The sequence below is a fragment of the Mus pahari genome, chromosome 15 (genome assembly GCF_900095145.1).
Source record: "Mus pahari chromosome 15, PAHARI_EIJ_v1.1, whole genome shotgun sequence".
In the NCBI taxonomy this organism is placed as follows: Eukaryota; Metazoa; Chordata; class Mammalia; order Rodentia; family Muridae; genus Mus; species Mus pahari.
In genome coordinates, this window is record NC_034604.1 from 21095356 (window position 1) to 21107623 (window position 12268).

General features: G+C 48.3%; 1 protein-coding gene across 39 annotated transcripts in view; it reads right to left on the bottom strand.

The window, feature by feature from the left end:
- Positions 1 to 1260: 1260 nt before the first annotated feature.
- The window catches only part of Celf4 (CUGBP Elav-like family member 4), a 278683-nt gene continuing 267675 nt past the window's right edge, over positions 1261 to 12268 (bottom strand). For 24 of the 39 annotated variants that reach the window (XM_029547031.1, XM_029547026.1, XM_021215148.2 and 21 more), the window contains 2 exons: positions 9241 to 9412; positions 1261 to 2115 (listed from right to left, as the gene is read on the bottom strand). In XM_029547031.1, coding sequence (XP_029402891.1) covers positions 9285 to 9412 — 128 coding nt within the window. In that variant the 3' untranslated portion in view covers positions 1261 to 2115; positions 9241 to 9284. Of the gene's footprint in view, positions 2116 to 9240; positions 9413 to 9696; positions 9776 to 12268 lie in introns of all 39 variants that reach the window. The other 15 variants (XM_029547017.1, XM_021215136.2, XM_029547016.1 and 12 more) reach the window with 1 other exon arrangement.

Consider the following 12268-nt stretch of genomic DNA (forward strand, 5'->3'; position numbering starts at 1 on the left):
GACTCTTTGCAGTTTTTTTTTTTTTTTAAACTGTGCTTTATTTAGGGCTAAGCTGGAGAAAGCGTCATCCAATAGTTACAGAAGGTTACAAGGAGTTTAGGGAGTCGTGTGAAAAGAGCAGTTGTATTGAACTGCAGCTGTTGGTTTTTTTGTTTTGTTTTGTTTTTTTACAACATCTGGACATCCTAAAAGGAGGAGTCAAGAGAAAGAAAAAGAAAACTAAATGAAGTAAAACAACAACAAAATAGACGGAAAGAAAAGGCAGGAGGCCTGAGGGCAACCAGAATTTTGTTGTTCTAAAGGGAAAATAATGGTAGTTCCAAGACCCCCCTGGCCTCCAGATGGACATCAATGAGAAGCTCTTGAGGCAGAATGCAAAGCAAGTCTTCCCAAGGTGCAAATAAATTATAATAAATATGTTATACTTTAAAATATATGTGTTCTTAAATAATTCAGTGTTTTTCTGATTCTGAGTTTTTAAGCAATGTCTTTAACTGCTCTAAAGTCATTTACCAAAGATAAATATCGTGCTTTCATTAAATAGTTTTCCTTGTTTTTTCTCTATCATTACAATTAAAAGTCCTACAAAATATGCAAATTTATTTACAGAAAAACAGAGCCAGCATCATTTAAACATCCCTGTTTTTCAAAATTCCTTGTAAACAGTTTCAGAAATTCTTCAAAGATTGTTTGTTTTCTCTCTCTTGTTTAAGGTTTTTGTGTGTGTGTGTGTTGTCTAGTTGTTTGAAGATGAGAAGTTCCCAGTTCTCCCTGGCCTGGAAAGTCTCTGGAACAAGCACAGAAGGCGAGTGAAGCAGAGGTGAGAAGGGCAGAGAGAGCGCGCATGCGCGCGGCTCCCGGGCTGGCGAAGCGAGAGGCGGCAGGACGCTTCCGGAGCGGCGCTTCTGGCCAAGCCTGCAGGTCTGGACAGTCCGGCCTGGCCCTTGGGGACCGAGTCCGACAGCACTCGCGGGGAGACGGGATCGATGCTCAGTCTAAACTCTACAGAAGTACAGTCCTACAACATCTGGGATTTTAGCATAATGCTAACTTCTATAAGTTTTTTTTTTCCTTTTTTTTTATTTTTTTTTTTGCTTTCCTCTAATTTTTTTTTCTTCTATGATATAGGTATTTTAAACTTTTCCTTTTAAAATTCTGTACAACTATTATGATTTTAAGAGGGGGGAAGAATTAGAAGCATTTACAGACTTTTCACAACAATTACCTTGCCTTCGAAGTCCCCTGGTTCCCCTCGTATTCTCTTCATGGTTAATGACGTAATATCTTTGTTGCTTTCCCCAAATATCCACCAATCAATTTATCTAAACAGCTCCATCCAGACATATAATACAGAAAACCGTAGGAAAGTTTCAGAGACTTCAATCGGGGTAATCAAAGCGCCTCTCAAAGTATCAAAGAACTAGCATCTTGCTGTTTTAAAAGCGTTGAAGCATTATTTTTTTCCTTGTTTTTTTGTTCTTTTTATTTATTTTTTTTTATTTTTATTTTTTATTACATTTTCATAGAATCGCTCTAAGCTGTTTCAAGAACAGCCAGGAGGCAGGAAGGAGGTTGGTCTCCATTCCACCTCTAATTGACAGAGCTACACATCTGCAATAAAAAGTTTGGTCCTTTGGTCCCTAAATAGCTAAAGGAATGACAAATAAGAGATGCTCAGTGGCGGCCTCCCAGCCGCCTGCTGGGGACTAGGCCCCATTGTACACTTGCCCCTGCCTGCCTCAGGCGCCTACGGGCAGGAAAAGCCCCAGGATCAGTTGGCAGCAGCATCCCCTCCTAGTGCCCAGCCCTTCAGCTTCCCCATCTGGGCTCACGTTATTTCATTTAAAGTCGCGGGTTTTTTGTTTGTTTGTCTTATATCATTTTTCTTCTTCGTCGTCATCTTTATCCCATGTATATTTTTCCCCAAACACGTGCCCTCTGCACTCCATAGACGCTATACTTTCCTTGAAGAAATGTTACAGTCACACGGAGTGTCTGGAGTCGTCAGCTTGATTGGTATTGGCTGATATGTCAAAGGTGTCGTCCAACAGTTCTCATTTATAAATAGAGAGAGAAAGAGGTTTGTTTTTAATGTAGCCCGTTCAGCATCCTGCCCTAAAATGAAGAAGATCAGCACTGATTAAGCCACGCCACGTGTGAAAACACAGAATGCATCCAAACACCAATAGGATCCTGCCTCTGGGGAAGATGGGATTTCTGGGGTATGGTAGGTGGTAAGGAAGAGAGACCAGTATGAGAATTAGTCATGATCATGATACAGCCAAAAAAAATTTGTTCTTCTGTTCAGACTAAAAAAAACCACTGGGCAATCTAGTAGCGATGGCTATAGCTGGGATTTAGTTATTGGAAAGAATTCTTGATTTGGCTTCCTTAAGAAGGGTTCTGGATTAAGGGACTGCTAGTTCTAAAGGGAGAATTTGGGACTGTGGAATATAAATTTGCAATTAAACTTGTCCCTAGGGACCTATCCCAGATACCATATGTATACAGAAGCCTAGCAAACAAGGTAGCAGTAATGTGGCAGGCCAGCCCACTCCTTCCCAGCTTGAGAAGAACTAGAAAGAGGCTCACTGCCTCTCAATTTTTGCCAAATCCTTGCCCAGTTTCTAGCCAGCCACTTCGTCCCCAGGGTTAGTACTATTTGCGAGGCTGTGTGTGTATATATATGTATATCTGGATATATGTGTAGAACATATTCACCTGCACACATGGATATGTGTGTATGTGTATGCATCTATGCATACACATATGCACATACATAATACTGTTCTCATACATGCCAGGGAATTTAGAGGAAATTCAGAACTTCCAGGGATTGGATGGGAGAAGCTAAAAAAATGTCAAAATAGATTTAATTATCAAACTTAAATATGTTAACTGAAACAGTTCTTGGATTTTTTTGTTTGTTTGTTTCCAATGTTGGTTTTTATTTAGTTTTGCTTTTAAGGAAAACAAAATCATGATCTGACTAGAATCAGAAAGCGAATGTTTAATCACTGTGAATTAACAAATGAGACTCATCTCCATTCTAGCAAGCAGCTTCCACTTATACATGGGGGTGACTGGTTACATCAAGAAAATTATAACTGCAAAGCCCCTACTGGAGGGGACAACGTCATGCGTGTATCAATCCATGCTGGCAGGTTTTCACACTGTTGATTCAACAAACAGCAAACCGTACACAGCAGTCTAAACAATTACAACACCAAAGAAAATAATAATCAAATTAAAAAAACACTTGATAAGGACCCTTTTTCAGTTGTAAATGAAAAGATGCATTTTGCTTTGTTGCTACTGTTTCTTCCAGACCAACCAAAAATACCCCCCCATGTCCCCGCCACCCTTCCCTCCCCACACTGAATTTAGCAGAAGTGGCTACAATACAAACCTTACAATTTTTACCAGGCTCTCTCTCAGAGACCTCTGGCTTTGGACTCTAGCTTTTTGGCTTAGAATTTTTTTCTTTATCTTATTTTTTTTTACTATAGATATTTTGATTTTTCATATTTCCTTTTAGGTGAGATTTAAAATAGACTAACTGGAAAAAAGACCAAACCTAGGAAAGTGTCAATTGAAAAAGGCCCCCAAATTTCTAGAAAAAAAATAAAATCACAATATTTTCAAGTGCAAGTAAATCAACCACGCAGAAATATTTTAAGATGTTTTCCTTATTTTTAAGAAAAAAAAAGAATGGTTTATACAGTTAAATGATCCCATGTTTGATAATTGAGGAATTTGTCTTTTAGTTTTACTAATTGTTTTTTTGTTGTTGTTCTTTTGGTTTTGTTTTTTTTTTTTTCTTTCTCTATGTGACATCTAGAGAAGCATTTTAAAAAAATAAAAATAAAAATGCTGAACAAGAAAAACCAAACAACAGAAACTAAAACCACTGCAGGCACCAAGAACAAAACAAAAATGAGCACAGCAAAGAGACCGTGGCAGCACAAGGGTTAAGAGAATGCACGTGTGATCATGACTGGCCAATCATCCACGGGTACGACATCCAAGGAAAACGCTCCAATCACAGCACCTCCACGAAACTTGACGGCAAGTGTCATGCAACCGATTCTTAGCCTTGTTACATGACGCCATCATGTCACACTGTGAACTTTGAGTTGATTTGAACTTACGGATGGGGGGCTTTTCTCCACTCTCATGTGATTACGTGAACTTTATTCCTAGCTCAGCGCGAGACTGTGGTGGATTTGACTGGCCCTGGTTGGGTTGTTGGAATTTGGTTGAATGACAAAAGAAGAAAAGATTTATATATATATATTTATATATGGAGAGAGAGAGAAAGAGAGGGGGGGCAAGAGAGTATGGGGAGAAGGGAGGGAGGGGAGGGGAAGGGCAAATGGGAGCAGAGGGGGTTGGAGGGACCAGGGGAGGGTTGAGGGTAAAGAAGGGGAAGGAAGAATTTAAAACAAAATCAAAAGAAAAAAATACTTATACAGCACCAGACCACAGCATCAGTCCAAAGCTGATGGGAAAACAGCAGTCAAATCATAAGGGAACCAAAAGGAACTCAAAGGGATGGAGGAAGCCAGCAGACACAGGACATGAGCACAGAACGCACACACATACACATACAGCTATTGTGCAGACACATGGCACACCATGAACAGGAGCAGAACCTCACACAGGGCCCCTGAGGGAACCCATCATGCTTTGGGAAGAGGAAGGGAAACAGGCATTTTGGTGAGGGGGGGGCCAGAAAAAATAATCTGCCAGCCCCTCACACCACTGTAGCCAGCAAGCAGATCTCGGGGAGCAAGCCCCATTAACACCTTCGGTTCTTTCTCCCCCACATGTAGAGCTCTCCTCACCTGAGGGCCTGCAGGGGAACCACTGTGCCCCGGTGGACTGTGCAGGTGGGAAAGGTGAGTCACCTAAGGCACATTGCCACCATAGTGGAGTCTGCATGGACAGCACCCTCCCATCTCTAGATCCTGCCTCAGAAAGGGTGTTTCTGGGTGGCAGGGGCACCTCTATGTTCACACCTCTTTGCTCTGGCAAACCAGTGTCTTTGGTTTAGAAGATATTTTATCAAAGTCCCTGACGTCCTGTAATGGCCTGAGCACTGTCCATTTTCTGTCCTGACTACCTCAGACTGTGACTCGCCCACCAGCTGGCCAAGCCGAGGTTGCTTCTATGCTGTGAGGTCCTCAGAGAGGCCTGCAGCTCTGACCCAAGAACAGAACTCTGATCCCAGAGAGCTGCAGGATGGGGCTGCAGAAGGCAGCGTGCTAGCCTTGCTCTTTCCTTGGCTCTGTGGACCTCTCCTCCATTCCCCCACCAACCCTTGCCTTCTCCACACTCTCCCTGGCAGCTTTCCAGATGTCCCAGCTCCCTAGCAGGAACCCTCAGGGTTAAGAATAAAGGCTTTCCTTTGTAGGGTACCACCATGATGCTCACTTCTGGGATTCTCTTGTATCTATCCCGCCCCAGCTCCCATCTGCCATCTGAGTTTGCTCCCTGTTCCCTGTTTCTCTGCAGCACCCAGACCTGTGCCAAGACCCGCACATCTCAGTTTTGTCTCTAGGGTCTCCAACCCACTAGCCCCATGTAATCCACTTCCTATCTGTTTTGGTTTCCTTAAAGGTGGAAGGGAAGCCTAGCATCTCACAATGTTACTGTAGATAAGCTGGCCAAGCAACTGGGACCACGTGTGGCCTCCAGCTCGGCCTTCCCAGAGCACCACCCAACCCCCCTCCCCCGCCTGTCAGCTTACACTGAGTTCCTTGCTATTCCAGCATCAGATCTTACTTTCAAATACCACTGTATCCTGATTGTCATCCTCCTCTGCATTCACAGCCCCTCAGAGAAGCTCCTTCAATGTCCTCTCACCACTAGGGTGCTTGGCTGCAGCGTCCTTTTGGCTTGATGAGAGGTCTAAGAACTAAGGAGTATATTGCCATTGGGGGTCAGCTCTGGCACCTACAGTGAGAAGACACACTGGCTCTAGAGCCAAAACTTGTTACCCCCACTCTGCTCTTCCTGTCTCCCCTGCTTCGGTCCAGCTGTTCCTTGGTGCTAGACATTGTCCTTGGTATGTGAACTCAGACATGAATGCCTACAGCTTCTCTTCTCAAGACTCCATCAGGGAACTCTCATGCAGCCCTCCCTCATTTCTGCTATACTACACCAGATACAGTGTATCCACCCCCCTAGGAAGGGTACCTCACAGAACACAGAGCCCTGGAGGTGATAATAGGGTCCTGACCAGCATAGGGCAGTAAGCTGAGATCAAGTCTGGAACATTCTGGCTCACCAACCTGAACCAGGCAGGAACATTTCATATATACCATCTAAAATAGCTAGACTCTACCCGTAGATGACTCAGATCCCAAGCTATAGTCTAGCCTTGCACAGGTTGGGCACACACGAGGCCCAAACAGCCAGTGAGACAGGAGGAGAGCCTTGTGGTAACCAACCTAAACCCTACCCTACTGGGGCCTCAGTCTATGGAACCAACCCCAGCCATGTTACCTAGATACTCTGCCTGAATCTCTCTTCCCCAGATACGTCTCAAAGTGGCTCTGACTTGGCCTTGGACCATCAAGCCTGCTTGCACATCCCACCTTACTACCAGTCCAGCTCACCTCCTCACTGCCCAGCTGCTCCCAGCTTCACCTGGTCTCTCAAGACTCTACTCAGACTTTTCTCTCCCCTGATGATGAATAGCTACAGCTTATATACTTCATCACTTATCAACACCCCCCCATTGACTTATGATATACCACATTCTTTTGAATTCCGTTTGTGTGTGTGTGTGTGTGTGTGTGTGTGTGTGTGTGTGTTGGCAGATCTTCAGCTGCCTTGAATAGCTCCATCTTCTCCTACCACGGCTTCCACACTCTTGGGTTGCAGAGGCAGTATCATTAAATACTATCTGAATGGAAACTTGATCATAGGAGTTATGCCCTATCCCAGCTTAAGGCAGCCCACCCTAGGGAAGAGGTCATCAGACAGCTGGCTCCAAAGGGGTTCAGGATGCGGTGGGTGAGCAGAGCTGTGATGATGAGGGCAGTAGTCTCCCGTTCGCCTTACTGGGAGGACACTAGGTTCCTGGTTTCAGATTTTGGCTCCATCGCTCACTGTGCTCATCTGTGGGTAGCAATTCCGACACTTCCCCGCTGATAGGTTGCTTGTTACCAACATTACTTGTCAGAACAATGCCTGGGATATGAAAGTCTGTGGTGGTCATCTTCATGGCCTCCCAAGCCTGAGTGGCAGCTGGATCTGCCCTGTAGCCCTCTTACTTCATGCCTCATGCAGCACACTTGCCTTGCTGTAGTTATTTCTGACTGAGAGGTGTTACCCTTGCTTTAGCCATAGGGTAGGGTAGGAGCTGCTAGCCAAAGTACTTACATGCTCCTCCACATCGTCTGATCACCTACTAAATCATGGTTTCCTTAGTGGGCAAATAGAAGCCTGGCATGTACCTTGGAGCTTCCTGACTGAGCCGTTCTTCTCTGGGAGCACGCCCATCCAGTGGCTGCATCTTGGTGCCTATGTGTATAGTCCTCTGAGACGTAACCCACTCATCTCTGTATCCCCAGACCTGAGTCTAATGCCTAGCACAAAATGGTACTCGGATTCTGTGAACCTCCAGGCCCCAATCTACACATAAAGCAGAAATGGGCAGGGCTGGGGAGGAAGGAGGCCAGAGCCAGCTTTGCTCTTTCAGGATTACTGACTGGGCTAATGTTCACCCAGAGGGAAGAGACCCCCACTTCGGCTGGTACAGGAGGGTCTTCCTCTGGCATCTACACCTCTGTAGGGAAGTGTGCCGTTACAGGAGAGTCCAGAACCTGGAGACTCCTCCCAGGCTCCTGGTCATGAACTTCCACTTGCAGGCCTTAATTCTCACATGCCCAGTCTTGCTTACAGACTCTCTGCTCTCCTGTCACTACGGCTGAATCCCGGATGTAACCTCTCTCCCTTCCATACCTTCTAATGTGTCAGAAAGCACTTTTGGCTCTACCTTCAAAATGTGTCTAAACGTTCACACTGTCTGATCTGCCCCGTACTAAGGTCAAGACAACAGATCTCTGTGGCGGCCCTTACAGCTTAGCATCAACTTAACAACAGACTACCGCAGCTCCGGGAAAAACTCTCCAATAGCCTTTCCCATTTCAGAGGAGGACAAAACCCATGCAGTGGCCCGCAGGCTCCAGGCAGTAGCCGTCCTCTCCCCTGGGTTGCTCCTGCATCTCTGCCCTCCCTGCAACACCCTTAGCCCCCTGCTTGCTCCTCACACATGTCGCCCCTGACCTTACCTCAGAGGGAGGCCATCTCTAATATCAACTCAGGCTGGCCTCAAAATCTTCAGTTCAGCTACCATTCCCGTACCTACCTACTTGCCAGGAAATCTACCTCTAACTCTGTGTACCCAACACAGTGCCCAAGGCACTAAATAAAAGGAGGGCTGGGTGGAACAGCCTGAGCAACAAGAGGCCAAATGTGGCCTTCATCTCTGGCCATGACTAAGCTGACTGGTGTGAGCAACATCAGGGGACCGCAGAGGTGGACTTGATGGCCTGGAACGGTCCCTCAGTTCCTTTCAGAGTAGTCTGCTCTGCCTGGGGGAACACTTAACCCAAAAAGTGGGACTAGTTGCCTCAAGTTGCCAAGCAAGGCCAAAGAGAGTCAAGCCTCGGCAGACCAGGTAGGGTTCCCAAACTTCCAACACTGTACCTCCCTTCCTCTGCTGTCTTTCCTCTTGCTAACGTTCCTTTGAAAATCCCTACCCCTCCTGTCCTGGCTAAGCTAGGGCAGCTACTGGGGGAGGAGTCAAGGAGGAAGCCGACTTCTCACTTCCAACAGACCTGGGCATGCAAGAGCCAGGGAGACTGGGAGGAGGCTTAACCCGAGGCTCTTCTTCACCGCAGGGCCTGAACTTGCCATCAGCCCACCGAGGGTCCCTGGCTAACAGGGCCACAATGAGAGCCCGAAGGCGCAGGCCCAAGGCTCTGCTCACTTTCTCAGAGGTTCCTCACTTCTACCCCTTTTGGCCTGGAGGCGGAGGGGACAGCCAGTCCTGGTTCTGCTAGGATGGCCTTAGTTCTATGCCTGTGATGTGGACCTTGAGCCAGGAGTAGGTTGATCAGGGCGCATCGGGTCCAAGGCACAGGTGAGGGCCGGGCCCAGGAAGGCCTGAGAAGGCGACGGGTCCATCCATACCTCCCGTCCCTACGCCCAGCCGCCCATGGTTACCTGTGCGAGTCCTGGTCTCCCCCGGGGGACGCTCCCGCCGGCGCTCAGTAAGGGCGATTGGCGTCTTTGGGCCGCTTCAGCTGCACCTTGAGCCTCTTCATGCCTATCTGGAAGCCGTTCATGGCCTGGATGGCGGTCTGTGCGCTGGCCGGGTTGTCGAAGCTCACGAAGCCTGGCGAGACACGAGGGACCAGGGCCTGGGTTTCCACGGGGCCGCCCGGGGCCGCTGCAGGCGGGAGGGGAGGGGAGGGGAGGGGCGGGGCTCGAGGCTCCGCCCCCGGCCCGGCCCGGCCCGGCCTCAGCCCCGCCCCTCCGCCCGCTGGCCCCTCCCGGCCTGACGCCCCGGCCCGGGCTCGGCTGCTCCTCGGCTCCCGGTGGCGCCGGCGCCCGCCCACCCCCCACCCCGGCCGGCCCGCCACCTCGGCCCTCTCCTCCCGCGGGAGAGGGCGGACACACCTGCGGGCGGAGGAGCTTATTGCACACTGTCCTCCCTGACAGGAGGGGGCCTGGCAGCGGGAGGGCACGGGGTGCCGGCCTGGGGAGAGAGAGGAGTGCGAGGGCCGGGAGGGAGGAACGTCGGGGAAGCCACTCCACCGCCCGGTCACCCCCACCAAACCCGCCTCACCCCTGGGGCTGTGCGCAGCCCTCGCCGCCAATGTGGGAAGCTTCCTAACTAAGCACACACCTCGCGATGAGTGCTGTACCAGCAGCCTTCCTAGGGATGTCGAGCGCCTTCCACTACAGTTCTGCTCTGCGCCTCACTGCTAACCAATCCCGGCAGATAGGCTGGATTGTGGCTTAAATTGGGAAGTCTTATTTCCTCATACAGACATCATGGGCCCTTGAGAAAAGGGTTTCTGTGGTCCAGCGGGCCTATAGTCAGGCCGCTAGGAACCAGAACGAGGAGCATCGAGTAAAAAAAGCATGCCCTCTTGCCACAAACTCTCCAGGAAATAAACCTTCAGGGCCTTGCTAAATTCATTCCATTACTTCTGTAAAAATGGACCTAGGTTCTAACACTTGAAATCCAGCTTGGCTGACATGCTCAGACTATACACACAGAGCAAGCCTGTCTCCAGATGGCTGTGAGATAGATAAGAGATCATTGTGTGGCCAGACCCCATGCGAAGTCGCTGCTTACCTTGGGCCTGCCCCTGACTTCATGCTAACATAGCTACATCCTCTCTCCTGACCTTTTCATCTCGCTCTCCTGCTCTCTCCTTTTCCCTTCTCCCTCTCTCCCCAGACACTGCCTGCATCTGGTTCTTTTCTCTCCCTTTGTCTCCTGCCCGCATCGCTCAATTTATTCATGCAGCCGTGGATCATGAAGGATGGAGAAAGAGGGTGTGTGTGTCTCACTTGTGCATATGTGGACACAGTGCATGCAAAAATGATGAAAGTCAGAATCAGAGCACAAACAGACAAACAGAGCATCAATGTGTACACCAAACCAGTTGACTAATTAATCAGCCTCCAGTTACACATCCCCTATGTCTCCCTCCACTGACCTGTGTGTCTGATGACTAAAGTCATGTGCTAAGCAAACCGGAGCGGTTTTCACTGTGAGTGTAAGTCTTTCTTCACTGCTGTCCCCAGACTAAGGAAGATAGATGAGCCTCTGCCCTGCCTGAGTGCGCCCATCCCCCCCTCCCCCCTACACACACACACACACACACACACACACACACACACACACACACACGGGCACCTTTGCTACTGACTCTACTTGGACACTCGGGTTTGGTGGCTCTTTCTGACAGAAAGAAGGGCAAAGCTGAGAGAAGAAGCTCAGAGCTGTCTGGGGGTGAAGCCAAAAGGAATAGCCACCTGCTTGGTAGAAGTTTGCAGCAGCCAGCTTCCTGGAAAATCAAGTTTTTTCCGGGAGCCACAGAGTGTTTCTGAGCCCAAGGGAACAGACCCTCCCTCCTTATCTAGAATCAAGTAACCGAGTCAGGGCAAAGTTGGCCTGCAGCCTGGCCACCCCTGTGAGGAGGGCTCTGGGCGCTAGGTCCCGGGTTGGTTCCTTTGCTAGAGAACCTCCTATTCCACCCTTAAGAAGTTCCTGCCTTCCTAAAACTGAAAAGCCTCAGAGGTAGGATGTTCTCCTTCCAAGGGAGGGACATCTGTGCTATGTATTCTTTCATGAAGCCCCGGAAGGCTTTGCTCATAATTATGCAGCCCCCCGAGGAGTGGAGGTTACCTCAGTACCAGGACCATGGCCACACACTCTTCATTAAGAAAGGGGGCTGTGGCACCTACAGAAGGTCTGCTCTGCCAAGCTTTAGTCATTAACAGTCTCGTAGACCCTTACAGGATCCCTTAGGGATAACTGCAACATCCCTGCTTCTTGAACAAGGGCACTATGGTTCAAAGTGTCCAATGACTTGCCCACAAGGGAAGGGCAGAGGGCTCTGACTCAGGAGGCCCAAGTGACTTAAGGGAGAGCAGAGGCTAGACCAGTATGACAGAAGCCTAAGGGAAAAAAAAAGAAATTGAATAGAGGTGTACAGAAGAGGGTTTCCAATAGAGAGAAAAAAACACTTGGTCCGGCAGAACTTGACTAGTCTTAGGGACTAGGAGTAGTTTCGGGGATAGACACTTGGGAAATAACTTTGAAAACTGGGTTATGTCCAGAGGGATAGCCAGTAATGCAGACATGCTCTGTCTAGAGGCTCCTAGAGGTGTTCTTTATGTGATGTCTGTGATGTAAATGACACTTGTGAAATAAAGCACATTCAGAAATGATTTCCAGTTGGGCTTTATATATATACATCATCTTAACACCTTAAAAAAAAAAGAAAAGAAAGGAGGGAAGGAAGGAAGGAAGAAAGAGGAAAAAAGAAAAAAGAAAGAAAAAGCCAGGCGGTGGTTTCACATGCCTTTAATCCCAGCACTTGGGCAGAGGCAGGCAGATTTCTGAGTTCAAGGCCAGCTTGGTCTACAGACTGAGTTCCAGGACAGCCAGGGCCCTGTCTCGAAAAAACAAACAAAAACAAACAAACAAACAAAAACCCACGCCAGCCAAGTA